General features: G+C 42.7%; 10 protein-coding genes across 10 annotated transcripts; 6 read left to right on the top strand and 4 right to left on the bottom strand.

Annotated features, from left to right (window-relative positions):
• Positions 1-180: 180 nt before the first annotated feature.
• I206_100140 (uncharacterized protein) lies at positions 181-3,160 on the top strand (the record flags this gene model as incomplete). Its single annotated transcript, XM_070202143.1, has 13 exons — positions 181-459; positions 506-856; positions 907-1,395; positions 1,445-1,570; positions 1,620-1,747; positions 1,803-1,827; positions 1,880-1,963; positions 2,010-2,170; positions 2,219-2,311; positions 2,360-2,533; positions 2,584-2,890; positions 2,941-3,064; positions 3,114-3,160. 13 exons carry the CDS (start codon positions 181-183, stop codon positions 3,158-3,160), a joined length of 2,388 nt encoding a protein of 795 aa, XP_070058244.1.
• Positions 3,161-3,245: 85 nt separating this feature from the next.
• I206_100139 (uncharacterized protein) lies at positions 3,246-4,376 on the bottom strand (the record flags this gene model as incomplete). The annotated part of the gene is made up of 2 exons (XM_019152962.1): positions 3,246-4,048; positions 4,121-4,376. The coding sequence occupies 2 exons, from the start codon at positions 4,374-4,376 to the stop codon at positions 3,246-3,248; spliced, it is 1,059 nt and encodes a 352-aa protein (XP_019015100.1).
• A 391-nt stretch (positions 4,377-4,767) lies between these two features.
• Positions 4,768-5,429, bottom strand: I206_100138 (uncharacterized protein; the record flags this gene model as incomplete). The annotated part of the gene is made up of 5 exons (XM_019152963.1): positions 4,768-4,803; positions 4,914-4,927; positions 4,992-5,072; positions 5,162-5,183; positions 5,268-5,429. 5 exons carry the CDS (start codon positions 5,427-5,429, stop codon positions 4,768-4,770), a joined length of 315 nt encoding a protein of 104 aa, XP_019015101.1.
• A 448-nt stretch (positions 5,430-5,877) lies between these two features.
• On the top strand, positions 5,878-6,523 carry I206_100137 (uncharacterized protein; the record flags this gene model as incomplete). The annotated part of the gene is made up of 5 exons (XM_019152964.1): positions 5,878-5,973; positions 6,051-6,105; positions 6,181-6,284; positions 6,362-6,416; positions 6,513-6,523. The coding sequence occupies 5 exons, from the start codon at positions 5,878-5,880 to the stop codon at positions 6,521-6,523; spliced, it is 321 nt and encodes a 106-aa protein (XP_019015102.1).
• A 368-nt stretch (positions 6,524-6,891) lies between these two features.
• I206_100136 (uncharacterized protein) lies at positions 6,892-8,444 on the top strand (the record flags this gene model as incomplete). The annotated part of the gene is made up of 5 exons (XM_019152965.1): positions 6,892-7,029; positions 7,116-7,183; positions 7,267-7,320; positions 7,370-7,470; positions 7,531-8,444. The coding sequence occupies 5 exons, from the start codon at positions 6,892-6,894 to the stop codon at positions 8,442-8,444; spliced, it is 1,275 nt and encodes a 424-aa protein (XP_019015103.1).
• Positions 8,445-8,594: 150 nt separating this feature from the next.
• Positions 8,595-9,450, bottom strand: I206_100135 (uncharacterized protein; the record flags this gene model as incomplete). Its single annotated transcript, XM_019152966.2, has 5 exons — positions 8,595-8,631; positions 8,689-8,710; positions 8,782-8,804; positions 8,855-8,882; positions 9,138-9,450. 5 exons carry the CDS (start codon positions 9,448-9,450, stop codon positions 8,595-8,597), a joined length of 423 nt encoding a protein of 140 aa, XP_019015104.2.
• A 667-nt stretch (positions 9,451-10,117) lies between these two features.
• Positions 10,118-10,936, top strand: I206_100134 (uncharacterized protein; the record flags this gene model as incomplete). The annotated part of the gene is made up of 2 exons (XM_019152967.1): positions 10,118-10,666; positions 10,724-10,936. The coding sequence occupies 2 exons, from the start codon at positions 10,118-10,120 to the stop codon at positions 10,934-10,936; spliced, it is 762 nt and encodes a 253-aa protein (XP_019015105.1).
• A 391-nt stretch (positions 10,937-11,327) lies between these two features.
• I206_100133 (uncharacterized protein) lies at positions 11,328-12,086 on the top strand (the record flags this gene model as incomplete). The annotated part of the gene is made up of 1 exon (XM_019152968.1): positions 11,328-12,086. One exon carries the CDS (start codon positions 11,328-11,330, stop codon positions 12,084-12,086), a length of 759 nt encoding a protein of 252 aa, XP_019015106.1.
• Positions 12,087-12,749: 663 nt separating this feature from the next.
• On the bottom strand, positions 12,750-16,075 carry I206_100132 (uncharacterized protein; the record flags this gene model as incomplete). The annotated part of the gene is made up of 11 exons (XM_019152969.1): positions 12,750-13,534; positions 13,584-13,696; positions 13,750-14,007; positions 14,095-14,199; positions 14,268-14,333; positions 14,394-14,449; positions 14,511-14,813; positions 14,874-15,235; positions 15,285-15,596; positions 15,656-15,908; positions 15,965-16,075. The coding sequence occupies 11 exons, from the start codon at positions 16,073-16,075 to the stop codon at positions 12,750-12,752; spliced, it is 2,724 nt and encodes a 907-aa protein (XP_019015107.1).
• Positions 16,076-17,752: 1,677 nt separating this feature from the next.
• Positions 17,753-21,006, top strand: I206_100131 (uncharacterized protein; the record flags this gene model as incomplete). The annotated part of the gene is made up of 5 exons (XM_019152970.1): positions 17,753-18,490; positions 18,555-19,474; positions 19,523-20,042; positions 20,086-20,827; positions 20,882-21,006. 5 exons carry the CDS (start codon positions 17,753-17,755, stop codon positions 21,004-21,006), a joined length of 3,045 nt encoding a protein of 1,014 aa, XP_019015108.1.
• Positions 21,007-21,838: the final 832 nt, after the last annotated feature.

The following is a 21,838-nucleotide window of genomic DNA, read 5'->3' as shown; positions in this document are numbered from 1 at the left end:
CAACTCCCATTATGGTAATAATAATCGCTAGACTTTCTTGATCCTTTTGAAACATTCCAAAAGTTCATCCTCGACGGACCCTCCGATCTAAATAATATCCACCTGAAAAAGGCTCATGGGTCAATATCAAAACTCCATTAATCAACCGAGATAACGATAAAATCTAAATAGCTCGATAAGATGCCAAGAGTAGCTTCGGTTTCACCGACAGTAGCTCGTCGACCATCTCTTTCCGCGAATGGCGCCCCTCAACATGTATTCGTTGCTAGTAAACATATCGCAGGATCATCTCATGGTCAAGGTTCAGAAGCACAAGCGAGCGTGGAAAGCGTAGTTGAAGCTTTAAATAAAAGGCAACCTCCAAGTTGTGATGCTTGTAGGACTAGGAAATTGAAATGTGCTGGAAGACCAACAGTCATAGAATTAGGTCTAGAAGCGACGGCAGTGGTCCCATGCGAGGTGAGTGCGAGGAGCCATGGTCGAGTGCTTATTCTGTGATGTTTAGCATTGTCGAGAATGGAGCTTAGACTGTTCATACCTCTACCAACGTAAAAGACGAGGACGTAAGAATAGGGTGGTGGAGAGATTAGCGGAAGAACAGCGGGCCCGAAGACAATCACAAGGGGGTGAAGCTTTGACAAGTCAACCAAGACCTGGTACGGGTGGAGCATCGAGCGATTCAGAGGACGATAGTTCGGGAAGGAGAGATAGCTTTAATGAAGGGCCCGGACCGAGGCGAGATAGCTTTAACGACAGGAGAAGCAGCTTTGTTGCCAATGATAGGAGGGATAGTTATGTACACGAGGAGGTATTTCATTCGAATAATGGTTACTTGCCAAATGGAAATCAACCGCAGGTGAGTCGGTTCTTACTCCGGAGTCGATGCCAGCTAATCTATGCTCAAAGTCTTCCCGCAATGCTCCACAACCTCCTTCTTTGACCCAAAAACCATCTTATCCTCCTCCGCGAGATTCGCGCGATTCACGTCCTAATCCACCTTCTTACGTTCCTATACCTCAGCTTTATCATCAAAATTCTCATTCCATAATACCCGATTCTCCTCGTCCATACTATCCCTCTCCACCTGACTTTTCACACAATCATCAAGCGTCACACACTCTTCCCTACTCCGAACCTTCCATACCATCTGCGACGATCCCACCTCACCAAATTCATCCGAATTATGGTCCAGGTCCTACGTCTTTACCTTCCGTCACATCGCAAGATTTTATCACTTCTGTTCCAGGTGTTTCAGCTTTAAACTCTACATCACCAAACAATGAAGTTTCGCCTTCGGTCGCTCTATCAGAAGCTTCAATACCACCTTCAACGTCGATAGAGTCGGTCTTACCTAGAGAGATGGCCATGAATACCATAAGATTGTGGTTCGATCATGTGAGCATTTTCCTCAGTCTCGAGATTTCAGTGCTGAAGCAGCGGGCAGGTTCATTGTATCATCCCTGTAATACATCGACCCTCATTCATGTTAGACCTTACAGCGCGTGAAGAAGAAAAGAGACCGATGTTTTTCGCTTTAATCATGGGTATGATCGCTACAACTTTGATCCATGTTAGTGGTTTTCTGTCCTGTTTATAGGCCTTGCTAATCCCACGCATAGGTTCCAAAATCGTATTTCGGCATGTCAGCAGAGAATGTTAGGAAGTTGTCAGATAAATGTTTGAAAGCTTGTTATGCAGTAATAAGGAGGGAAATGGATAATCCAATTCTTGATTTAATATGCATCAAGTGGGTGATTGAACGTTTATCCCTCGAATACAGCTGATATTCCTTTTTGACGTAGGTATATGATCTTCATAATACACAACGTGAGTTTTTTAGTCACACTGTCTTGTGGAAAGTGACAATTGTACATTCCAGAAACATGGGAACGTTGGTCTGGAAGCAGCGGCTTTCGGAGAAGCACAATATCTAGCCATTAGCTTGGGTTTACATCGTGAAGACGTGAGTCTGAGATAGCCTCACTGACGGAACTGACCACCTCGATTAGACATATTACGGCTTAGATCCTATAGAAGCGGAACGTCGTCGTAGAGCTTGGTTCCTCATTTACAACGCCGATAAATTCGAAGCTGTAGCAAGGGCGAAACCGGTGTTACTTAGACCTGACGAGTTCTTGGGTCCGGAAGCTACCAATTTTCCCACTGAGCTGTGAGCGTTGTTACTATTGAACTGCCTCGGTAGCTGATGCAAATATAGGGATGATAAATCGATCACGAAACAAGGCTACTTGCCTAATTCTATACCTGTTCCGTTGATATGCGGCTTCAACATCCTGACTAGGATCGTTACGTGGGTGTATTGTTTTGGTGCCTATGGAGGTTGCTGAATATCATGTAGCGTCCTTGGCGATATCCTGGTCCACGAGAGGGATATCAGGAGACGACCGCCAAAAGATCCAGAAGATCTTTTGTCAGCTCTACGACAAGTGAGACAGCTCCAACATAGGGTCAAAGTAATTGCGGATAAATTGCCAAGGCCATTTCAATTGGAAGTAGGATCAGGAGACATCATGTGAGTTCAATGCCGATACGATAAAACATCACGCTGACAGTGGAATAAAGCCCCGCACCAGGATGGGAAGAAGCGATTCGAGATGAACTGGATTTATTCTTTTCCGATCCAATGTCATCTGAAACAGCCAAAGATGGATATTTAGTACTTAAAGCAAATATCCACGTAACACTAGCTATGACTCGGCTTAGACTGATCTTACATAGAGAAGATTTATTAAATAGAAGTGGACAAATTGGTACTCCAAGTAGAAATGCGGCTGAATTAGTAGCAGCGGATTTAGGAGAAAATGTAGATTGGAGACATTCTGTTTATCAAGATTTGTTCAAAGCGGTCCATGGTATTCCTATTCAAGCTGTAAGTTGTAAGGTTCTCGGTTGATGGCTGAAAACTCACGATTGTTTTAGCTCGCCGCGAATGGTCCTTCACTCGTTACAAAGATACGTGTCGTAGCTGTTACATTATTAGACGCTATGCCTTCTCAAGAACAAGCTGATCCGAATGTACAGGGTATAGCGGCTTATCTTTTGGGTAAGTTCTTGTAACATTTGGGTTGATCGAGTGCTAATGGTGGAGATAGATTTCCTGAATATCATGAGTAGTATTGAGAGTCAATTTGCAGATTAGGTGGAGAGTTATGTACATAAGTTTATGTTCATAAGAATCATTCGTACAAATCATATGTACAGGTATCATGTATACAACAGGTGTACTATTTTTCACCCAACTTCTCTACCTGGTCAACTCGATTGGCTATTCCATCAAATTGCTGCTCTACGTCATCTAGTCTATCTTTGAGGCTCTTACCACTCTCGATATTACAGCTTTCACAACCTTGTCCATATTCACCATCGTCTTGGCTGGAATTGTCACTTCCTTCCGAGTTATGACTATACTCGAATCCTTCCATCGCATTAGCGTCTTCCCTTTTCGTCAGAATTCGTCTCTCCAACTCATCAACTCTATTTCTTAATACTTCAATAACACCTTCTAAATTAAATAATCTTTTTTCTCTATCTTTACCCCATTGAAATTTCATTTTATCCAAATTAACATTTTCATTAAAAATAATTTGTTCATCATTTTGAAAATCATTAACTCTATCAACTTCATCTAATAAAGCAGCAGAAATTTCTTTAATTTCATTTATATTTATAGGTGATGAATTAAATTCAATTAATTTAAAAGCTAATAATTTAATTAAATTAGAATTGATTCCAAATTTATTTAATTTTAATTGATATTTTGATTTTAAAAAATCATATTCTTTTTCAAAATTCTTTAAATCATTTTTAATTTTCTTATTATGTCTTCTAGTTGATTTTAATTTTTCTTTATATTCAAATAATTCTTTTTTAATTTCGATTAGAAGATTATCATCTTTTTCATTTTTTTTAATTATTTTTTTCAATTTGTATAATTCAATTTGTTTGTTAATTAGATAATTTAATATTTCTTGTTTTGATGAATTTGAAATTTTTTCAAGTATGAAAATATCAATAGGTTCTATATCGTCTTTTTTCCCGGAAAGAAGAAAACTCGATGAATTTAGTATATCTCTCTTGAATTCGTTTTTTTACAACTCACCTTCATCTGTCTCATCAGAATCAGATTTTAGTAAATAATTTACAAGTTTTTCATTTTCCGTCTCGTCATCGCTTGACTCTTCTACCCTTTCTTCTGTTTTCGACTCTGTTGAATATAATGAAGTCGCTTCCTTCAACTTGATTTCTTCTCGTAGATCCTTCTCATCCTCCCTCTTCGCTTTAGACGCTGTAGCTTTGACTGATTCACCGTTGGAGTCAATCATAGGAACATAAGTATAATCGAATTTAGACGTCATGTTGATATGCTCTGTGTGTTAGGAATATGCGCACTCTTATATAAGTAATCAATGTGCTCGAGTAAAACAAAAGACGAAAACGAAATAGCGAAACAATCAAGACGAACGAGACCTCAGCTAAGGTCACTCTATACTCCAGCTTTATCACCTCGTTGACAAGTCCCTCTTTTGTTTGCTGTGGATCCTTTCTGCTTAAAGACGTAACTCGGTCATAAAGGAAAGCCACGTCGCGATGCGTCAGTGAGTATCAGTCCCTTTTCGTGGAAGGGGCTGAGCGAGTGACAGTCCAATCAAACTTTCGATGCGCACGTTTCAATGCATTATTTATTTATCCGTTCAGTTGGATTGATTCAGTTCTTCGTTCCTTCGCCGTCTACATGATGTGACAAGTCTATTGGTCCTTCTTGCCTGTTGGGGCGACTCGAAGCTATACCAGGGGAGCAATGTCAGCCTCTTTCAAACGAAATTGGGGTATGTGTATGGGGAGTGCATTGAAAGACGGGATGTTGAGATTCGATCATAATGAGCAAGACTTACACCATCAAGGTAGACTATAGGAGCGGATGGAACGGAAAATTAGCTTCTGCCAAAGTACCAAGTCATGAGGATACTCACAATGTCGTCCGACTGCGAAACCAGCACCAATACAAGCGGCAGCTACGACAAACGCCATAGGATAGAGCTCGACCGGAATGTCTACAAGGGCATGAGATATAAGCTCGTTTTTCTCAAGGGGCTGACATCGTGCCAGAAGCAGACTACGCGTTGGGTGAGAAAATGCTCACCTCGAAGACCGAATCGGAAAATCTGAGAGAACACAGCCGATCAGCTCCTTGAATTGCGACGACGCGTCCTCACGAGTGTGGCCTCTTAAAAGATCGTTCAACTCACAAGCTTGGATTTACCACCTCGTTGTTCTTGTGTATTCCATCGTCTACCGGCAATACCTAATCCAGTGGACGTGATGGAGCCTTGAGGTCTGAAAGCGGCTCTAGCGACGGGTTGTCGAAGTGCGGAGGAGGTTTGTCTGAGAGCGATAGTAGTAGGGAACATTGTGTTGAGCGTTGTATAGTATGTATGTGCTACAGGTGTACGTTAAACTATTTATGATAAAGCTACAAGATAAATGGATGATGTCGTAAAGTAGATGAGTAAGTGGATATTAAGGAGTTTGATGATTGGTGGTAACCCATCCTCACTATAGATGCATTCCCATACTAGTAATCACTCTGACGTCAATCTGATTAATCTCACTATAACTCTAAATCGAAGATCATCGGAACAATTGCGTAATTTCTACCGGGGCACCTAAATCCAACTGGGGTGTGTTTACTGCCTAATCAAGCTCAAGTTAGGCATGCAGACCGGATCAACTTCCCCACCGGTTTCTATGCATACCCGTTCCTACTATCTTCGACTTTCAACGTTGTCAAGTTGGTTATATCTACGCATCTTACTATTGGCTTATACAATCATCTAATCACACAGCAACCCATACAACATGTCTGTCCAAGCTCAATTCGACAAAGCAGTAGCTATCGTGCAAGGTCTCCCAAAGGACGGACCTGTTCAACCTACTCAAGAGGATAAACTCGCTGTGAGTCTCAGAAGGATACCCTTTGGACGGATGTTTCTCTGGTTTTTCCGCTTGCTGACCATCTATCACCTATATAGTTCTACGGAGCTTTCAAACAAGCTAACGAAGGAGACGTTTCTGGACCCGCTCCAGGTGAGTGATATAGTCGAGGTTGACTTTTCGGCTTGTTATACTATGAGGTTTGCAATCTGACCTCGTGGCTCAAAGGTATGTTCGACTTTGTCGGCAAAGCCAAATACAAGGCTTGGAAGGAACTCGAAGGTACTTCAAAGGATGACGCTAAGAAGAGATACGTTGATTTACTCAAGGCTGTGAGTGGTTCATCCCGTTTCTTTCAACTTGTCCGTACGAGTCTTCACAGCAGCTCATTATACCTTACATCTTGCAGGTCCTTCAAAAGCAAGACGATGAATCATCTAAGAAGTACCTCGCCGAGATTGAGGGTAAGTTTGTTTGAGGATTCATCGTCACTCAATATCTGCTGGCTGCCCCGCTTGACTCGTCAGGGCATTCACTGATTTCGTCGTATATATCAATAGCTGCAGCCTAAACGGTTTCGTAGATTATCATTCTTTCGTTAGGAGAAGATTCATAGACCAGGCAAATTAGGAACAACTCCTTTGATGCAAAGAAGGGAATCATCATGCACATCGTAGAATATGTCCAAGGCAGTACCTCCTTATCGGAACAAAGCGACTACTTACCCAACTGAATAACTTTCTAACCCTTTGTGTTGTGTACAGAGCTGAAAGGATGCCTGACTCGTTCATCAAAGCAGAAGGCCGTATCAAGGGTAACGACCACCCTATCTCATTGATAGTCACAGCAAATCGCAATGGTCTATCCAGGCTAAATGTCTACTCTATACAGCCATATAAAATCATAACAACTATAATCGGCCCAGCACCACCTTGAGAAATGCCCGTTACGATTCCTGAAAATATGATTTATCTAAACCCAAAAGATTTCACGATCAGAGTCGCCTCTGCGGCACAGGCAAAGAAACACATCGATGCGAGTTGGGAGGCGGGTTGGGCCTTAGGTATGAATAGGGAGGTGAGTGTTTGATCAACATCAATCCACGACCTTCTCTCGCTGATCATGCAGCCTTTGTTGATTCGCTAACATGGAAACGGTTATAGCAATTGGATAGATTTTATGCAAAGGAAGCGCAGTCAGAGTGGTATAAAAATTACATGAGCTTGAAGTGGTAAGTTCCACCTGAAATATATTGGTTTTTTCAAGAGTGATCGATGCATCGTACCGATTCTGAGACGACCTTGACATCAATAGGGTATTAGTCAGGAAAGATGATTTTGATGGTGAACCGCTCTCTTTTGTTGAAACGTAAGTTCGTTGATGATTATTCGGATTTGATTAAGCTTTGTCGTACTAGACATCGTCACCAAGCTCTGCTTAAGCCAAAATCTACGGTGAGTTCGGCGAAAGGCGTATTCTACAATATCACCGCAGTCGTAACATCTGTAGCCCATCGAAGTGAGTTTCACCCTTTACCTATTTTGCCATTGCTCAAGCAGTTGACGAATGCCATCGCAGAAAAAGGCTATGCAACTTATCTCATGAAATTACTTCACTATATTCTTCTTAATCCCACTTCACCTGGTGAACCACCTTCACATATACCGGCATTCCCAAGTGAATGGGGTAGTCCGCCACCTCCCGTACCAGATCATTTGATTCAACATATTCCTCGCCCGATTGCTTCTATATTATGGGCAGATATTCCAATCTCATTTTACGAGAAATGTACGATCGGAAATAAATTAGGAACGGGGTATAATTATTTTAAAAGTTCTAATCAAGCTTGTACTTTTGATCTCCTACATACTGAGCATCAAAAGACCAATACTGAGTGGGATATAGTTTATCCGAAAGATATAGAAGAGATTACAAGATTATTACTTGATTCAAATAAGAAGATGATGAATGATTCAGATGATTCTGCAAAAGGTTCATTCACTCAAGATCCATCAACTCCGGGAGCCTTAACTTATATAGCTACTAGAGCATCATTCGTCGAAACGAGAGCTGAATGGGCTAAAGAGATACCTCCAGACAAATACCCACTCGGTGTAAGATCCAAAAATGTCGAAGGGGAAAATACTATAGTCCTATTCGCGCTTGAAAGTTTCGATTTAGGTCGGAAATTCCTCATTACTGAGATCAATAATTTACGTTCCGAACAAGTGGGATCTTTGTTAATGAAATTAGATGAAATCAATTCCGATATTACAGGAGGGAGGTATAGTAAAGCTGAATTTTGGGGTATCGATAATGATTCCATTGAATGGTTTGATAAGTTCAGAGAAGAATGTAAAGGGAGTGGAAGAAATTTACAGACTAGTATTAGATCAGGAGTAGGACATCATGTTTTAGGAGTCTGTAATTATACGAATCCAGGCGAAGATGCTTTAAAGATGGTGGATAATCAGATGTGGAATTGGTGTTGATCATTAGGCAGCTTGGGATTTATAGATTTCTAGTTGAGTGGAGATCTAGCTTTTGTGTTTAGGTAGTTTTCGTTCCGACATGATATAGCAAGGTCGTTTCTATAGTCTGAAATAATGCATACAAGAAGCTCATACTGTAATCTAGTGCCTCTAGTGAGCGTGATGTGCTTGCTCGAATTTTATACCACTAATGTCGAAATCAGTACCAAAGATAGTGAAGAGATAACAGCTCGAAATCACTCACCAATAACCGCATACTTTTGGTCCTGTAGATGTATTGGTCAATATCAGCTGATCACTATACTGGGAAACTCCAGGAGGAAAGCTAATGACGAACCTGGTTTATCAAGGTTGATGTATCTGTAGATTTAGGTCAGCTTCTGATCACAGCAGTCAATAGCTGGACTCACACTTTAGGGTGTCCAAGGGCACCCATGCCTGTTGAATCATCAGATGAGGTCAGCATAAATCCTTTCTCACTGTCAACAGTCCCCGCTGTATGGTCCAAGTCCTATTTAAGCTGTCTCTCCCTTAGGGGTATCACAGGTGATCCACTCATCCTCTCGCCTGCCCAAAACTCTGATCCCATTCAAATCTCGGAGTCGTCTTGAGCCACCTTGTTCGTTCTCGTTTGGCTTCTCATCCCTCCATTCGCCGCTTGTTTGCCCCCGCTCCGATCAGATAATTACTCACCACCATCGCAAACAGCTCTTCGTCCATTGACCAATCTAACAGGATCCTTATTTACCATACCCATAGCAGATTGTGGATTCGGTTGGAACTGTAAAGCAGTTTGTTCAAATCTTTGATTATCATATGCATGTGGTTTGGGATTTTGACCTGTTGACCATGTTGTAGGTATATTAGGTGATTGTTGAAGTGTTGGAGGTGAAGATGATGAAGGTTGCTTCGAAGGTACTGGATCTGAGGGTTGTGGAATTGATGCGTATGTCCTTATTGCTGAAACATTTCGTGGTAATATTCTAACAGATCTGAGGACGGACATTGTGATATATTTGCTTTATGTAGTTGACTAAATAGAAGTTGAAATGTTATGATTTACTCATATAAGTTAATAGTAACAATGCAATAACAGAGATTAGACTGGCTGAAGCTCATCATTCACCATTGCGAAGAGAAGGCGGAATCAATTTTCGGCAATTTTAGGGAAAAGTGGTGATGTGGCGTCATGACTTTATAGATAATCATAATACTCTGAGCGACATATCTGGACAAAGGATGCTTGATGTTTTGTATTTCGGTAAGTGAATCTGAGTACTGAGCAGCAAATAGTACTTTGATTTCATTAGAAGAGGCTCCCCCAAGGGAAAAGGCCAGGCCTCCCCGTTATGATCGGAATTCATGTTCTGCTCGTACCCTGTCAATTCGAGCAATTTAAATCCTCCCTTGTTTCGGAGAACATAGCGAGCTGAGTCTGGGTAAATATTTGCAAGACTTCCTTTGCGTCCATCTTTCCCCCAAAGAATTGTAATAAGGGAGAGCTATCGGAAATAGCTAGCCAAAATTGATTCAAGGAGATCAATAGTTTTTCCCGCTGAGTGTCATATAATGGTTATCTCCAATTAAGCATATATATAGGTAGGCTGCGAAGACCTCATTCTTAACCTGCTTTAAACACAAAAATATTCAACCACTTCATAGACATAAGCAACATGTCCAACAATCCAGGCAGACGTGTACGAAGGTGGTCCAAAGTACCTGTCTTTGACAAATGCGATGTTGGAAAGACTACATCAGAGAAGTGTTGGCTCAGACCGTTTGACAGTTTTGAAGATTATAGTCAAGGATCCAAGCCTTCCAATCTATCTATCACGATCAATACTACCGGTGAGAGTGGAGCAACAAGAAATGTTACCACTTGTGTACACCATTTCAAGAAGGTAAGAGGCATGCCTCAGGCAATCAAGAATAGCCTACTATCGAAATCTGCAGTAGGCGATACGATTGCCTTGGATAAGCATCTATCTCGTGCAGAGGGTTTGACACTTCCTACCACATTCGGGGGCAATAATTCATTAAGTCTAGATGTCAAGCAGGATCTCTCGGATGCCAAAAATCTCCTCGGAGCATTTGATAGAACTATAGAAGCGTCTATTGTTGCTTTGGCACAAAGCTCATTAGAGAGGTCTATCAACTTCCAAGAAGAAGATGCCCAGAAATTGGCTGGTGCTATCCGCCGTTGGGCATATGACAGAACACTCGTGAGTGATCTTTGACTAAGGAATTAAACGATGATTGATGATTGACAAACTCAATAGGGCACACTTGGGAGATCACAAGTGGTATCATTCCAGCGTCCATCAATACTCATTCCCGAATCCTACATACGATGCGGTCATTGGGAGGAAGGTCATGGGTGGAAAAGTAATACATCCGAGGACGACACTAAAGTGTACACAACAGAGCAGAAACGTTCAATTCAAGACCAAGGCCAAATGCGAAACTATGGTTATAGAATTATCCTTGATTGAACAGGAAGAAGCACCTTTTTTTAGATTGGCGGCGGTGTTGATAGTCAATGATCGGTGAAAAGAGGTAGTCCTGAGAGGGGTCAATGACGGTTTTTTTTGAATCTAGTCAAGATAGTACATGTTGGAGTATCGATGCTCTCACTCTGTTTCGTGTGGTCCTATGTATATATATGAATAGCTATGTGACAATTCTCGCATGCTACCGACGGCAATTCAGGCGTTAGGCGAGCGAATGCGAAAGGACGGCGAGAGTATAAACGATGTCGAAGGTCCTTTGAGACCAACTTTTTCAATTTATTCATCACTTTACATTATTAACTTCGATTCACTTTACATTATCAACTTCGATTTACTTTAAATTAATAACTTCGATTCATAAAAAGTACACACAATGCCAGATCAGGACATCTCGTCCAATCCAATGGACATAGATAGGAGCATATTAGAGGAGACGTTGATGGGCCAAATGCCAGAGCATACAGCGAACCCGGCTGTCTTTCAACAGCAACGACAACAGGAACAACGACAAGACAATGACCATACCGCTCCACTCCTCGCCCTTGACCTTGTTCCAGCACCAGCCTATGCCCTCCCCCCGAGCACTTCTGTTGGCGACAACTCCAATAAAGACGTCTCTGGTAGCCTCGCTAGCTGTCTTCCCCAATTATCATCCTCACATCTCGTCAGCGCGAATCAACCAACTATACCCCCTCTCATACCTCAGGCTTCTTTGCCCACTCTCATGCCTCATGCTATACATCCTGCTACCACATTACCGACGCGCAGACGAGACTGTGGTCCAGCCTCAGACCACCGCACGTTCTATCCTCTGTGCAATGACTGTGTATCAATACCGATTGCTGAACTCCCCGCCTATGGTTTCGAGTTATCCCTACCCACAGAGCAAACCAAGGAGCCTTATTGGTGTACACGACCAGATCATATGTTCAACAAGGTGCCTCATGTTATCAAATCTGCCGCTTACCGATGTCTGGAAACTGGATTATGTTTTACAAAACAGAAATGCAATGGTCATAAGGGCAAACATACCTGTAAACCATATCATCAGGGATATCCAATTCCCGCTCAGGTATACAAGAAGATGATCATGGACCTGCGAGCAGAGGTGGATCAGTTGAATGGGAGGTAGTCTCGATTCCATTGCATCTTCGACCATGTACAAAATGTTATCTATCTGCCTCCACTCCAAATATTCTCCAAATTAAGTTAGCTAGAAAGAGATAAAAACTTCCCCTTCAATCAATCAATACTTTTCGTCTGAATACAAATCACATTATCTATTCAAGTTGGAAAGGGGGATATGACTGGTACGAAATGTGTATTCAAGGGTAAGTTCATCCCGTTACAATAAAAAATCTGTGCTGACTTTGATCATTCGGATGATTATGCTAGCCCGGATTCAAATCAACGGAAACTCTCACTCTAAGATCGAGTGCAGACGACTTCGTAAATCACCTTCATGAACTTATGACATCGTGAGTTCGTTTTTACATAAGACCATTGACTGAAGCTAGTTCCAAAGATTGATGGACCGGGATACCACCAACTATTCCATTCGTCGGATCTGCTCAAGATGACATCCTGATTAAATCAACGATTGGTTCCCTTGCAGAATATGTTAGACTGTACATCACAGAGCTGATCATAAATCATGCATAAATTATACAGCTGTACAAGTGACCATAGGGACAGTTTTGAAGAAATACAACCATCTATACACATCACTCATTCATTCAATCACTGTTTCACCCTTCATAGCCCGTGCGGCCTCCTTATTTCCTTATTTCACCCTTCACTGATGAACGTTTGTACCTGGAATATTGAATGGATTATGTTTCCACTGTGGATTCTCGAACTCCGTTGAGACATTTTGCACTGGAACAGGTATAGGAACAGGTTGAACTGAATCTTCCGTTCCCAAATTACCTAAGAAAGTCATCATTGGTAATTGTTCGCCAGGTTGTCTTCCAATATGAAAGCCCGTATGAAACGATTTATCCCAATTATCGAAAGCTGGTCTATCGGCCACGGATTTATTCGTTGACTGAACATCCCATTGAGATATTGGTAAATTAATTTGGTCTTGTTGAATTTGGATATTTTGATTATGAGACAAATTCCCATTATTATTATTATTGACGAGATTTATACTTGATGTGGAATCAAAATCCAATATACACCCCTCTGCGCCAACGCTACTATAACATGTACTTGTAATACTTTCAGGTGTTGGTTGATTTGACAAATTCGAGAGCATCGTATTCGGACTTATTCCCGAACTTGAAAGCGAGATCGATCCTGATCTTGATGGCCCTGCACTGATATTCCCATTGATCATACTTTTTCCGTATTGAGCGCTTGTCTCAGCATGATTATTAATCTTGTTGATATAGCTTGCTTCGATATTCTCCAATATCGATTCCTCCGCAGAAGAGACGTACTCCACCCTTTTCACGTTGAATTTGCACATCTCGCTCGAATCAGTCGGTACAATATCTTCCGCAGACCGGGTGTACTGTTCGAGGAAATGTACGAATGCATTTCCGAGTGGATGCCTTTGACCGTATCGATCAAGCACTACATCAGTGTCAGCGGGGCCATGGATTTGTATTATGCGCATACTCACAATTGATCAACACCCTCATATCTGCCCTATATTTCATCGCGGTCTGTGTCTGCTTTAAGGCGTCGGCGTGCTTGATGAAGTCCGAGATGAAATGACCGATGGTGCACAGTGACCTGACAGGCGTTGTATCAGTGACCGAAGTCAGAGCAATACAGCAGATACTCACATGGCCAAAGCAGGAGTCAAAATCAACGTAATATCCAGATTACTTGGGATGAGATGCAATACGGCCATGATGTTATCGTATGCTCTTTGTACTGTTATGGTGGACGGATCATATGGCTGCCACTGCATGAACGGTTCGTGCAGGAGACAAGTTGCAATATTGGGTATAAGGTGAATCGAGAGGAGATTCGCATCGAAGCCCATCGATTTTGAGTCGAGATATCTGAATATGTTCTTTAGAGCTGCAGGTAAACTTGTACTGAATGTTAGATATATGTTGTGGTAAGCGGCGACACTCGAAGACTACTTGAGACAGCAGGAGAAATCATGAGCTGCCGAAACTCACCTGAACGTCTCGATTCGATGGTTAAGGGTTCTGAATTCCTCAGTCTTGCAGCCAGCCAATTCATCGTCGGGTTCTTTCTCCCTTTGTTGCCAATTTCTCAACCACCTTCAGACGAGTCAGCGTGAAACTCCAGCGCCGCGTGACTCCAGCGCCGTAACCCCAGCGCCACTCACTGAGCGACGTTAGCCATAAGTATGCAGCCCTTGATGACAAAGATGAATGAATCTTCAATTGGGTGTCTACGAAGATCGACATCAGATGCTTATCTCCCAAACCTCATTCAAGTGAGAGAAGCTCACGAATAATACAAATCATGCGAACCAGCATTTTGCGGGTTCTTCTTCATACCTTCGATCTAAACAAGGTATATCGACGTCAACAGAATGTGCACGAAAGCGATGGTAAAGATGACGAACCTTGCACCAGTCCTCGTAACTGGTTGGCAAATTACATCGAACCTCGCTAATCATCATCGATGGTGCCCAATTACTGTTGAGGGTGTAACCCGCATCAGCCACGAAGGCCATCCAAGTCGTGATCAGTCTCTCTTCCCTCTCCATGTCGGTCTCGGGTGCTTTCAAAAATGGCTGCTTGTGTTGGATTGTTCTAGGTTGTCGATTGCATAGTTCCAATACTGACAACAGCCTTGCGGGATGTCCACCCATGATCCAGCCTTTCATGGGGAAACCTTTGGTGAAGAACGCGTCGCTTAGTAGTATCTATCCACCAAATTAGCCCAAATCGTACACCACACCAACCACAAATCGTACACCACTCACACAAGACTGAACCAATTGGAAGATCAGCGGGCCACTGCCCATTATACAGATTGACGCCGTCAATTCTACTGCTTTGGCTGCGAGATGAGCTTGAGCTAGACCGAAATCATCGATGGTGGTAAGATCAAGTCCAAGTGCGAGATGGCGCTGAACAGCCTCTTCAAGTAAATGCGGAGCAAGATTATTGACCCACGCCGTGTAGCCTGAAGCAGATGCACAGATGGCATGGAGAAGGCCTGGAAAGGGGAAATCTGGCGATGTCGGTGGTAATTTGATTCTGGCTAATAATGTTGATCGATGCAGCATTCGTGATGTCTGTGGAACATAGTTGAAGAATGTTTCAACGAGGTGTTCCAGCAGGACTGGTTCAATCGTCAGTTCCGGCTCAACTTCCAGCCAGAGTCCACTCACAAGGCAACGGTAAACCTTTCGGCCAATCTTTCGGTACTAAGAAGAAATCATCCAGTCCACTAAAGTCACCAAGCGATTCTGGAAGAGGGATAGAGTCTATGGTAGCTACATCTGGCAAGGTGTAATTTGAATTCCCTATCTCTTCCAGAATGGGTTTCACGTGAGCCGGACCAGTCGTTGATGTTGTAAATGTTTGCGAAAAAGGCATATTGCCGTTGATGTCGTAAGCGTCCGAAGACAAGGGCAAGGAAGGCTCAATACCGGAATGAGAGCTTGGGGGAGTAAGCATTGCTAACCTAGCTTCGAGTTCCGCTACAACGACAAGGTCAGTACGATTTTTCCCTCATATTTCTTGAGAACGAGACACATACCTATCCTCGCTTTCAGGATCTCTTTCTCCTCATCTGGTGAATCCCTCTTTCCTTGACCGACATGTTGTCTTTTCACTCCTGCGTTTGCGGACAAACCCTTCTTTCTCGCCTTGCTCTCGTCTCCGGCTTCTGGTTCAGGCGAGTCGCCTTCAGCGTACGTGCATGTCAAGACTGGCTGAGCAGTACCATTTCGATGAGCCGATCGGACTGCATGAGCGTGAGAACGAAGACATGGTGCACAGGTGGGTTTCGTCTAGAGCAGGATCAGCTTCCTATGACAATCTGAGAAAGAGCGTAATATTTACGTACAGCATCACATTTGACTTTACGCTTCTTACATTGTAAACATGCATGATTTCTTTTGAGAGGCGCCAGGGTCTCGTCCTCCAATATATCATCATATGGAGGAGTCGGATTCATTTTGATTTCTATAGTCGGTCCAGCGGTAAGGAGGTGAAGTGAAACCGCTTGAAAGTTTGAAGAGCGTGTCACTTCCGATGCGGGGTAGTAAAAATTGACCCGAACGCTAGGAGATTGCAATAGGGTGCGTTGAGCAATCGTTGTCAGGCGAATAAAGTTCTGTTGAGATTCGAAGGCAATGGACTAAGGAAGATACCACTGCGCTGCCAAATAGCTCAAAACTCCAAGCACGCTTCGTGTCGATCCGGTGTTCGGCACGTTTAACAATTATAAATAGGCTTAATAACCTTGAATTCGTTTATTTATCCTGATTGCCCGAGCGTTGTGAACAAATGATATTTTATCCAGCTATGATATTACTATAACTCGATTATTATTTCTGAGTGACTCGAGCGGCGAAGATTAATCTATTATAGCGAACAGTGTAGACAGCTTGTATCTCTTCAATCTTTTGACCGATTCCATTCACAAAGATGTAAGTATAGTAGTATTTAGGGGCATCTTAGTCATTCATGCCCGACTGCCCGACGGTCATCACACGTGAAGCTAAATGGAGTGCGGCAATATATTGCTCTCGAAGCAAAGATTACATAATCTAAATTGCTTCTCTCTACCTTTACGTTTTTGTCTACGCTTAAGTTGGGATCTTTAATCCTTTACTTCTATTTATGCGATGTTCTTAAATTCTCAAATGAAAACCCCATACCTAGAGCAAGAGGCATTCCTATCCATTGAGTACTGCTCAGCCCACTACGTTTGGGAATATGAAGAGACTAATCACTGGAGTTCGACTCGTTCCTACTTCTAAACCATAAACGCTCGGTGAAAAACCTTACCATTAATCAGTATTGTTCACGCAATTGAGCCTAATAGGTGAGACGAGACAATCAAGATTCGGAGGTAAATCTTATCATATTTAAACTTGTTGAAGGTTGGTTCAAAACCCCCACTCACCTTCGCAAAGCTCCCTTATATTTTATATTTGGAAACAACCTCCATAGCAACGATCACAACGCCAAACTCTATTCATTGTTTCAAGCGTGACTTGGTGTGTTTGCCTTTCCACAAACTCGATACCGAAAGTATGGTAATCGATGAAATGCGTCCGATACTTCTCCACTTCTGACCGAGATATGATCGACTTTAGCTGGAATCAGACTTAGTGATCGATCAGAAAGGGGGTATGTGGACTGTGCGTTGATCAAAAACACGAGTTGATGCACATCTTTCTTACCTAAAATTCGACTTGGACCTCGTCTTTCAGGGTGGTATGCTGATCGCAATCAATCAATCAACTTCAAAAGTGACCTACTCTGATCATAATCATATAAGGAAACAACAAGTCGGTAACCTCGCCGATGAGATGCTCACGTACTCCTGTCGGTATTGCCATCTTATCCTGTCAAAAAGGAACCTTCAAATAATTTACGCCCCATCACCAAAGGGTATACTCATCGATCTGATCCGGCGGTCCCTTCAATCAACAACATCTCTTCTCCTGACACCACCACGACTCTCCACTAATACCCTGTCAGCCAAAGCATAATATCTGGAGTCAACAATAATCTCACATATGTCCATCTTCTGAATCAACGCTTGTCAATCAATCTCTTCACCGATCTTGTCGATCAATTTTCTCACCTATCTTGTCGATCAGTTTTCACACCTATCTTCTCGATGTCTATAACTCCTATCAAGTCGCAATCTGCTTCGACCAACGGTAGCATAGACATACCCAGAAACTCCCTGTTTACACATTCTCCATCGATGAATACCCTTCACTCTTCACCGGTAACCTATGCAATACTCCCTAATCCGGCACACCACACCCCTCATCAAAGTCATTTAGCGCTACCGCAGCAACCTGTTCCAGCCCGGAGTGATTCTTTTCCACAATGGCACGCTAATCCACCACCGAGGTATCACTACAAGCAGACTTCCGATCAGAGGCCAATGACTCGAGCTACCAATACTCTTCCCGATTCAGCATACGCATATACAAAAGGGTCAACAGATATTCGACATGACATGATCACCTCTGAACGACAAACGCATCAACCTTCTGGTACCAGCGGAAGTCAGACATCACAGAAGAAACGCCCGAGGGAAATATCAACCCATCATATCTTACCAGTCGATCATGACGCTAGAGATAACTTCTGGGACCATAAGCCACTCTCTCCTGATCAAACTGGATCCTTTGATCATCGTACTCATTCGAATTCTCACTCGCATAGTCCCAAACCTACAACAATCACTATTTCTGTTCCCGCTGTTCTGACTCGAGACAAGAAGCAAAAAGCTTGCGCCAATTGTAGGAAAGCCAAACTCAAATGTATACTTGAACATGGTTCGACCGAGTGTATAAGGTGCAAGTCTAGAAAGGAAAAATGTACTTTCTTTCCGAGATCACATGTGAGTATTTTATATGTATTCACCTTTGATACAACCTGTTAACTCAGAGGCTTATCTTTTGCAGGATGAAGAAGTGCAACAGAGACTTATCAAAGATATGTACGAAGCCACCACTCATCTCGCTCAGCTTTCGAAGGCTGTTCAACATATCCTGCAGCATCTAACGCAAAAGAATCTGATTCCCCCTTTTGTGTCCGATGATCATCCCGACGGACTCGACACTTACATCCCGCCGAATCAGCACATGGTTAGTAAGGATGACAATGAACACTCAGGAAAATTGTATAACGAAGCAGATAAAGCAGACAACAAGCCGGATAGAAAACCGAAAGCACGGAAGATCGATACCAGTGATAACGATGAAAAAGATGAATTCAAGGAGCATAGACTTTTGATGAACAATGGTTCTCCTGGTGAAATATCAAGAGAGTCAAGGAGTTTCGATTCCCAATCTTCATATCAACCGCGCCCATCCCTCGACGACCCAGTCCAGACGTATTCAGACGTGATGATTAGACCACCACCGACTACCATATATTCTTCTCCTCTCCCGTTCGCTGCCATGTTACCATCTCCACATCCTCAGCCTACCTCGATTCCACCAAATCGACCCTCAAGATCGCCACCGCCCCTCCTCGCTTCTCCCGACAAACAGGTACATCCCTCAATAGGACAGGTCCTGAATTCAGCCAACATAGGTTGGAATATTGGTAGACCCCCAATCGCCGAAGTATCGAGCAGGCCTTTATCCAGATCCAGGATGTCGAGTCCACCTATGATGTCCTCGACGCCGGACATCATTCACCAAGGTCAGCATCGGTTCAACCAAACGGTTGACTCGACTAAACACTATATGAGTCATGAATCCACTCAGACTTTGCCTGATGAGCGAGAACAAGAGACCATTGGGTCTCAAGATCCGAGAAAAGATATAGTCAAGAAAGGTCTCGTGTCGCCGCAAGATGCTATGACTCTGGTAAACTAGTGAGTGCCAAACAAAATTGTCTAGAAGCTGATTAGCTTGGTTTACAGCTTCCACGAAAGCCTTTCGCCGTTGATGTACGGATACACCCTTTCATTTCATCAGTTTCCTTACATTTCCGGTCCCGCGTACATCTCACCTCTTCTATTATCGGTATTATGCTTAATCTCGTCAGAGAGGATGTCTTCGGAGTTTGAGAACCGATATCATAGTATTTTGGCTCAGGAGGTGACAAATCTACTACAAACCTCACCTGCGGAAAGCTGGCAAAGGTTTGAAGGTATATATACGCCAGATTTTGGTGATCCAGATGGAGATGATCCCCTGGATGCGGAATTTGGATTAGGTCCGGAAGAAATAGTTGCTAGTTGTATACTTGCTACGTATATGGTTCAACGTGAACAAGCTAGTGTAATTGCCCGAAGTGCTTTCAGATGGGCTAGAGGTTGGATTAGACTTTTACAATCTTCTTCAGTACCTAGATTTACCATTGCGGAATCTGTTGGATTAGTACCACCCGAGAGGAAAGCTACAAATGCGGACATGGCGAGGATATGGTTATTGTGTTATGTGAGCCTTGCATTATACCTTCTCTGAGCTGACCCCACTACAGATCGTAGATAGCACGGAACGTCTGCAGCTTCTGCTCGATGCGCCACCGGCTCGAGATGCAATCTCATGGTGCTCAGTCCTGATTCCACCCACTAACATGGACCAGCAATTACCATACTCCAAGGACATACCATATCACAAACCAGATATCCTCCTTACTTTCCACGCAAGGTTGATAACCATTCTGAACGATTGGCGAACCCAATTCAAGGTTCTCATTAGTGCGAGTCAACCCTCAGATCAATTAGTAGAAGAGATAAAAGACCTTTCTTCCAATATCAATGAGAGGTTAGGATGGTGGAAGAGTGAATTTGAAAATTTGATTTATTCACCTTTGATCGATCATACCGCTGCGATTTCGATTTATGGTCCTTCATCAATAATTGGCTATGGTCAATCGAATCAACATATAATGATCACTTTCCACTTCATACGGTCGTCAGTAAATGCAACTTTGACGAAATATCTACCTCTCAACCGGACTCAAAATGGATATCGTCCAGAATCAAATTCACCATTCATCGAAAAACAACAAGCAGATTATCGGCTCCGAATTGAAAGTAAAAAGTCAATAATCGAATCTTCCATCGAATTTTTCAAGATCTGCCATAGTTGGTTCAGTACTCCCAATATGAGTCCGACTTATCTCTACTTTGTAACTTTCATGGGTAGCGAGATGGTCGATGCGATCGAAGAGGTGAGAAAGAATGGTAAATTGAGCGAAACAGTTATGATACATACAAGTGAGTGCTTGTTGGTGCGCTTGAGTCATGGACAGATGCTGAGAATGGCTCCAGTTATCCCTCTATTACACTCAGTAGGAGAAACGTTGCTAAGGGGAGATTTAAACGAGAATCATGTCAGTAAAATAACAGGAAAAGCATTGTTTTCTTACTGTGAAAAGCTTCAGAAGTTGAGATAAGCCATGTTACTGGGAATTGTTGACAAATCCAGTATAATTTGTCAAGTTGTTACAATTATTTTGTAAGCGTCAGTACACGACTGTAGGATTTGGAAATTTGGATGTAATGTTTTATGTTTGACGACTGCTCACCGAGATCTTATTAGATCTTCCGATCACTTAACATTTAGCCTTATAGCGCCATGTCACCATTCGGCGATCGTAGACAAGTTCCGCGGTAAGCCTAGATCTTTCGTACTTGCTATTGTATCCACATGTCTGCACGGGGGAAAAGAGGACAAACCCCCTTGATTGGTGATGTTTCGGATCAAAACAAAAACAAACTCTTCGGGGAAAGCGGCGAGAACCGATGCTTTCATGTTTGTTATCATGTCACTAATTCGGGAAATTGAATAGATAATTTACTGCAGTTAGTGAGCACAGTTGATAAGTGAATCAAGACATATGTTTTGTATCATCCAGACCTCTTCAAAGCAATCGCCTGTTTATAACTCCACCCACAGGATTTCCTCTCACTTGATCCTGACCATTCTTGATACCCCGCCCCCTGAACAAGCACTACCGCTACCACAACCAAGCCATCCTTTCCAGTTCCTTTATCAAACTTGAATTCGCCTAGTCTAATCTGGTTCCTACAAAGACCCTTTTCCTAACTCACGATCGACGATCGGACACACATATGGCATAAACAAAACAAGATAAATACGAAACACTCGTAGGAACGTCACATCTTATAATACCGCTTTTACCGACTACCTGATACAAAGTTATCTCCGTGATCGCTGAATTCGGTTTGATATAGAGGGTATATCCTTTGTTTTCAAGTTCGCCC

This window comes from Kwoniella pini, chromosome 1, assembly GCF_000512605.2.
Source record: "Kwoniella pini CBS 10737 chromosome 1, complete sequence".
Lineage (NCBI taxonomy): Eukaryota > Fungi > Basidiomycota > Tremellomycetes > Tremellales > Cryptococcaceae > Kwoniella > Kwoniella pini.
Note: the sequence above shows the minus strand (reverse complement) of the source record. Positions and strands in the feature narration are given on the sequence as shown.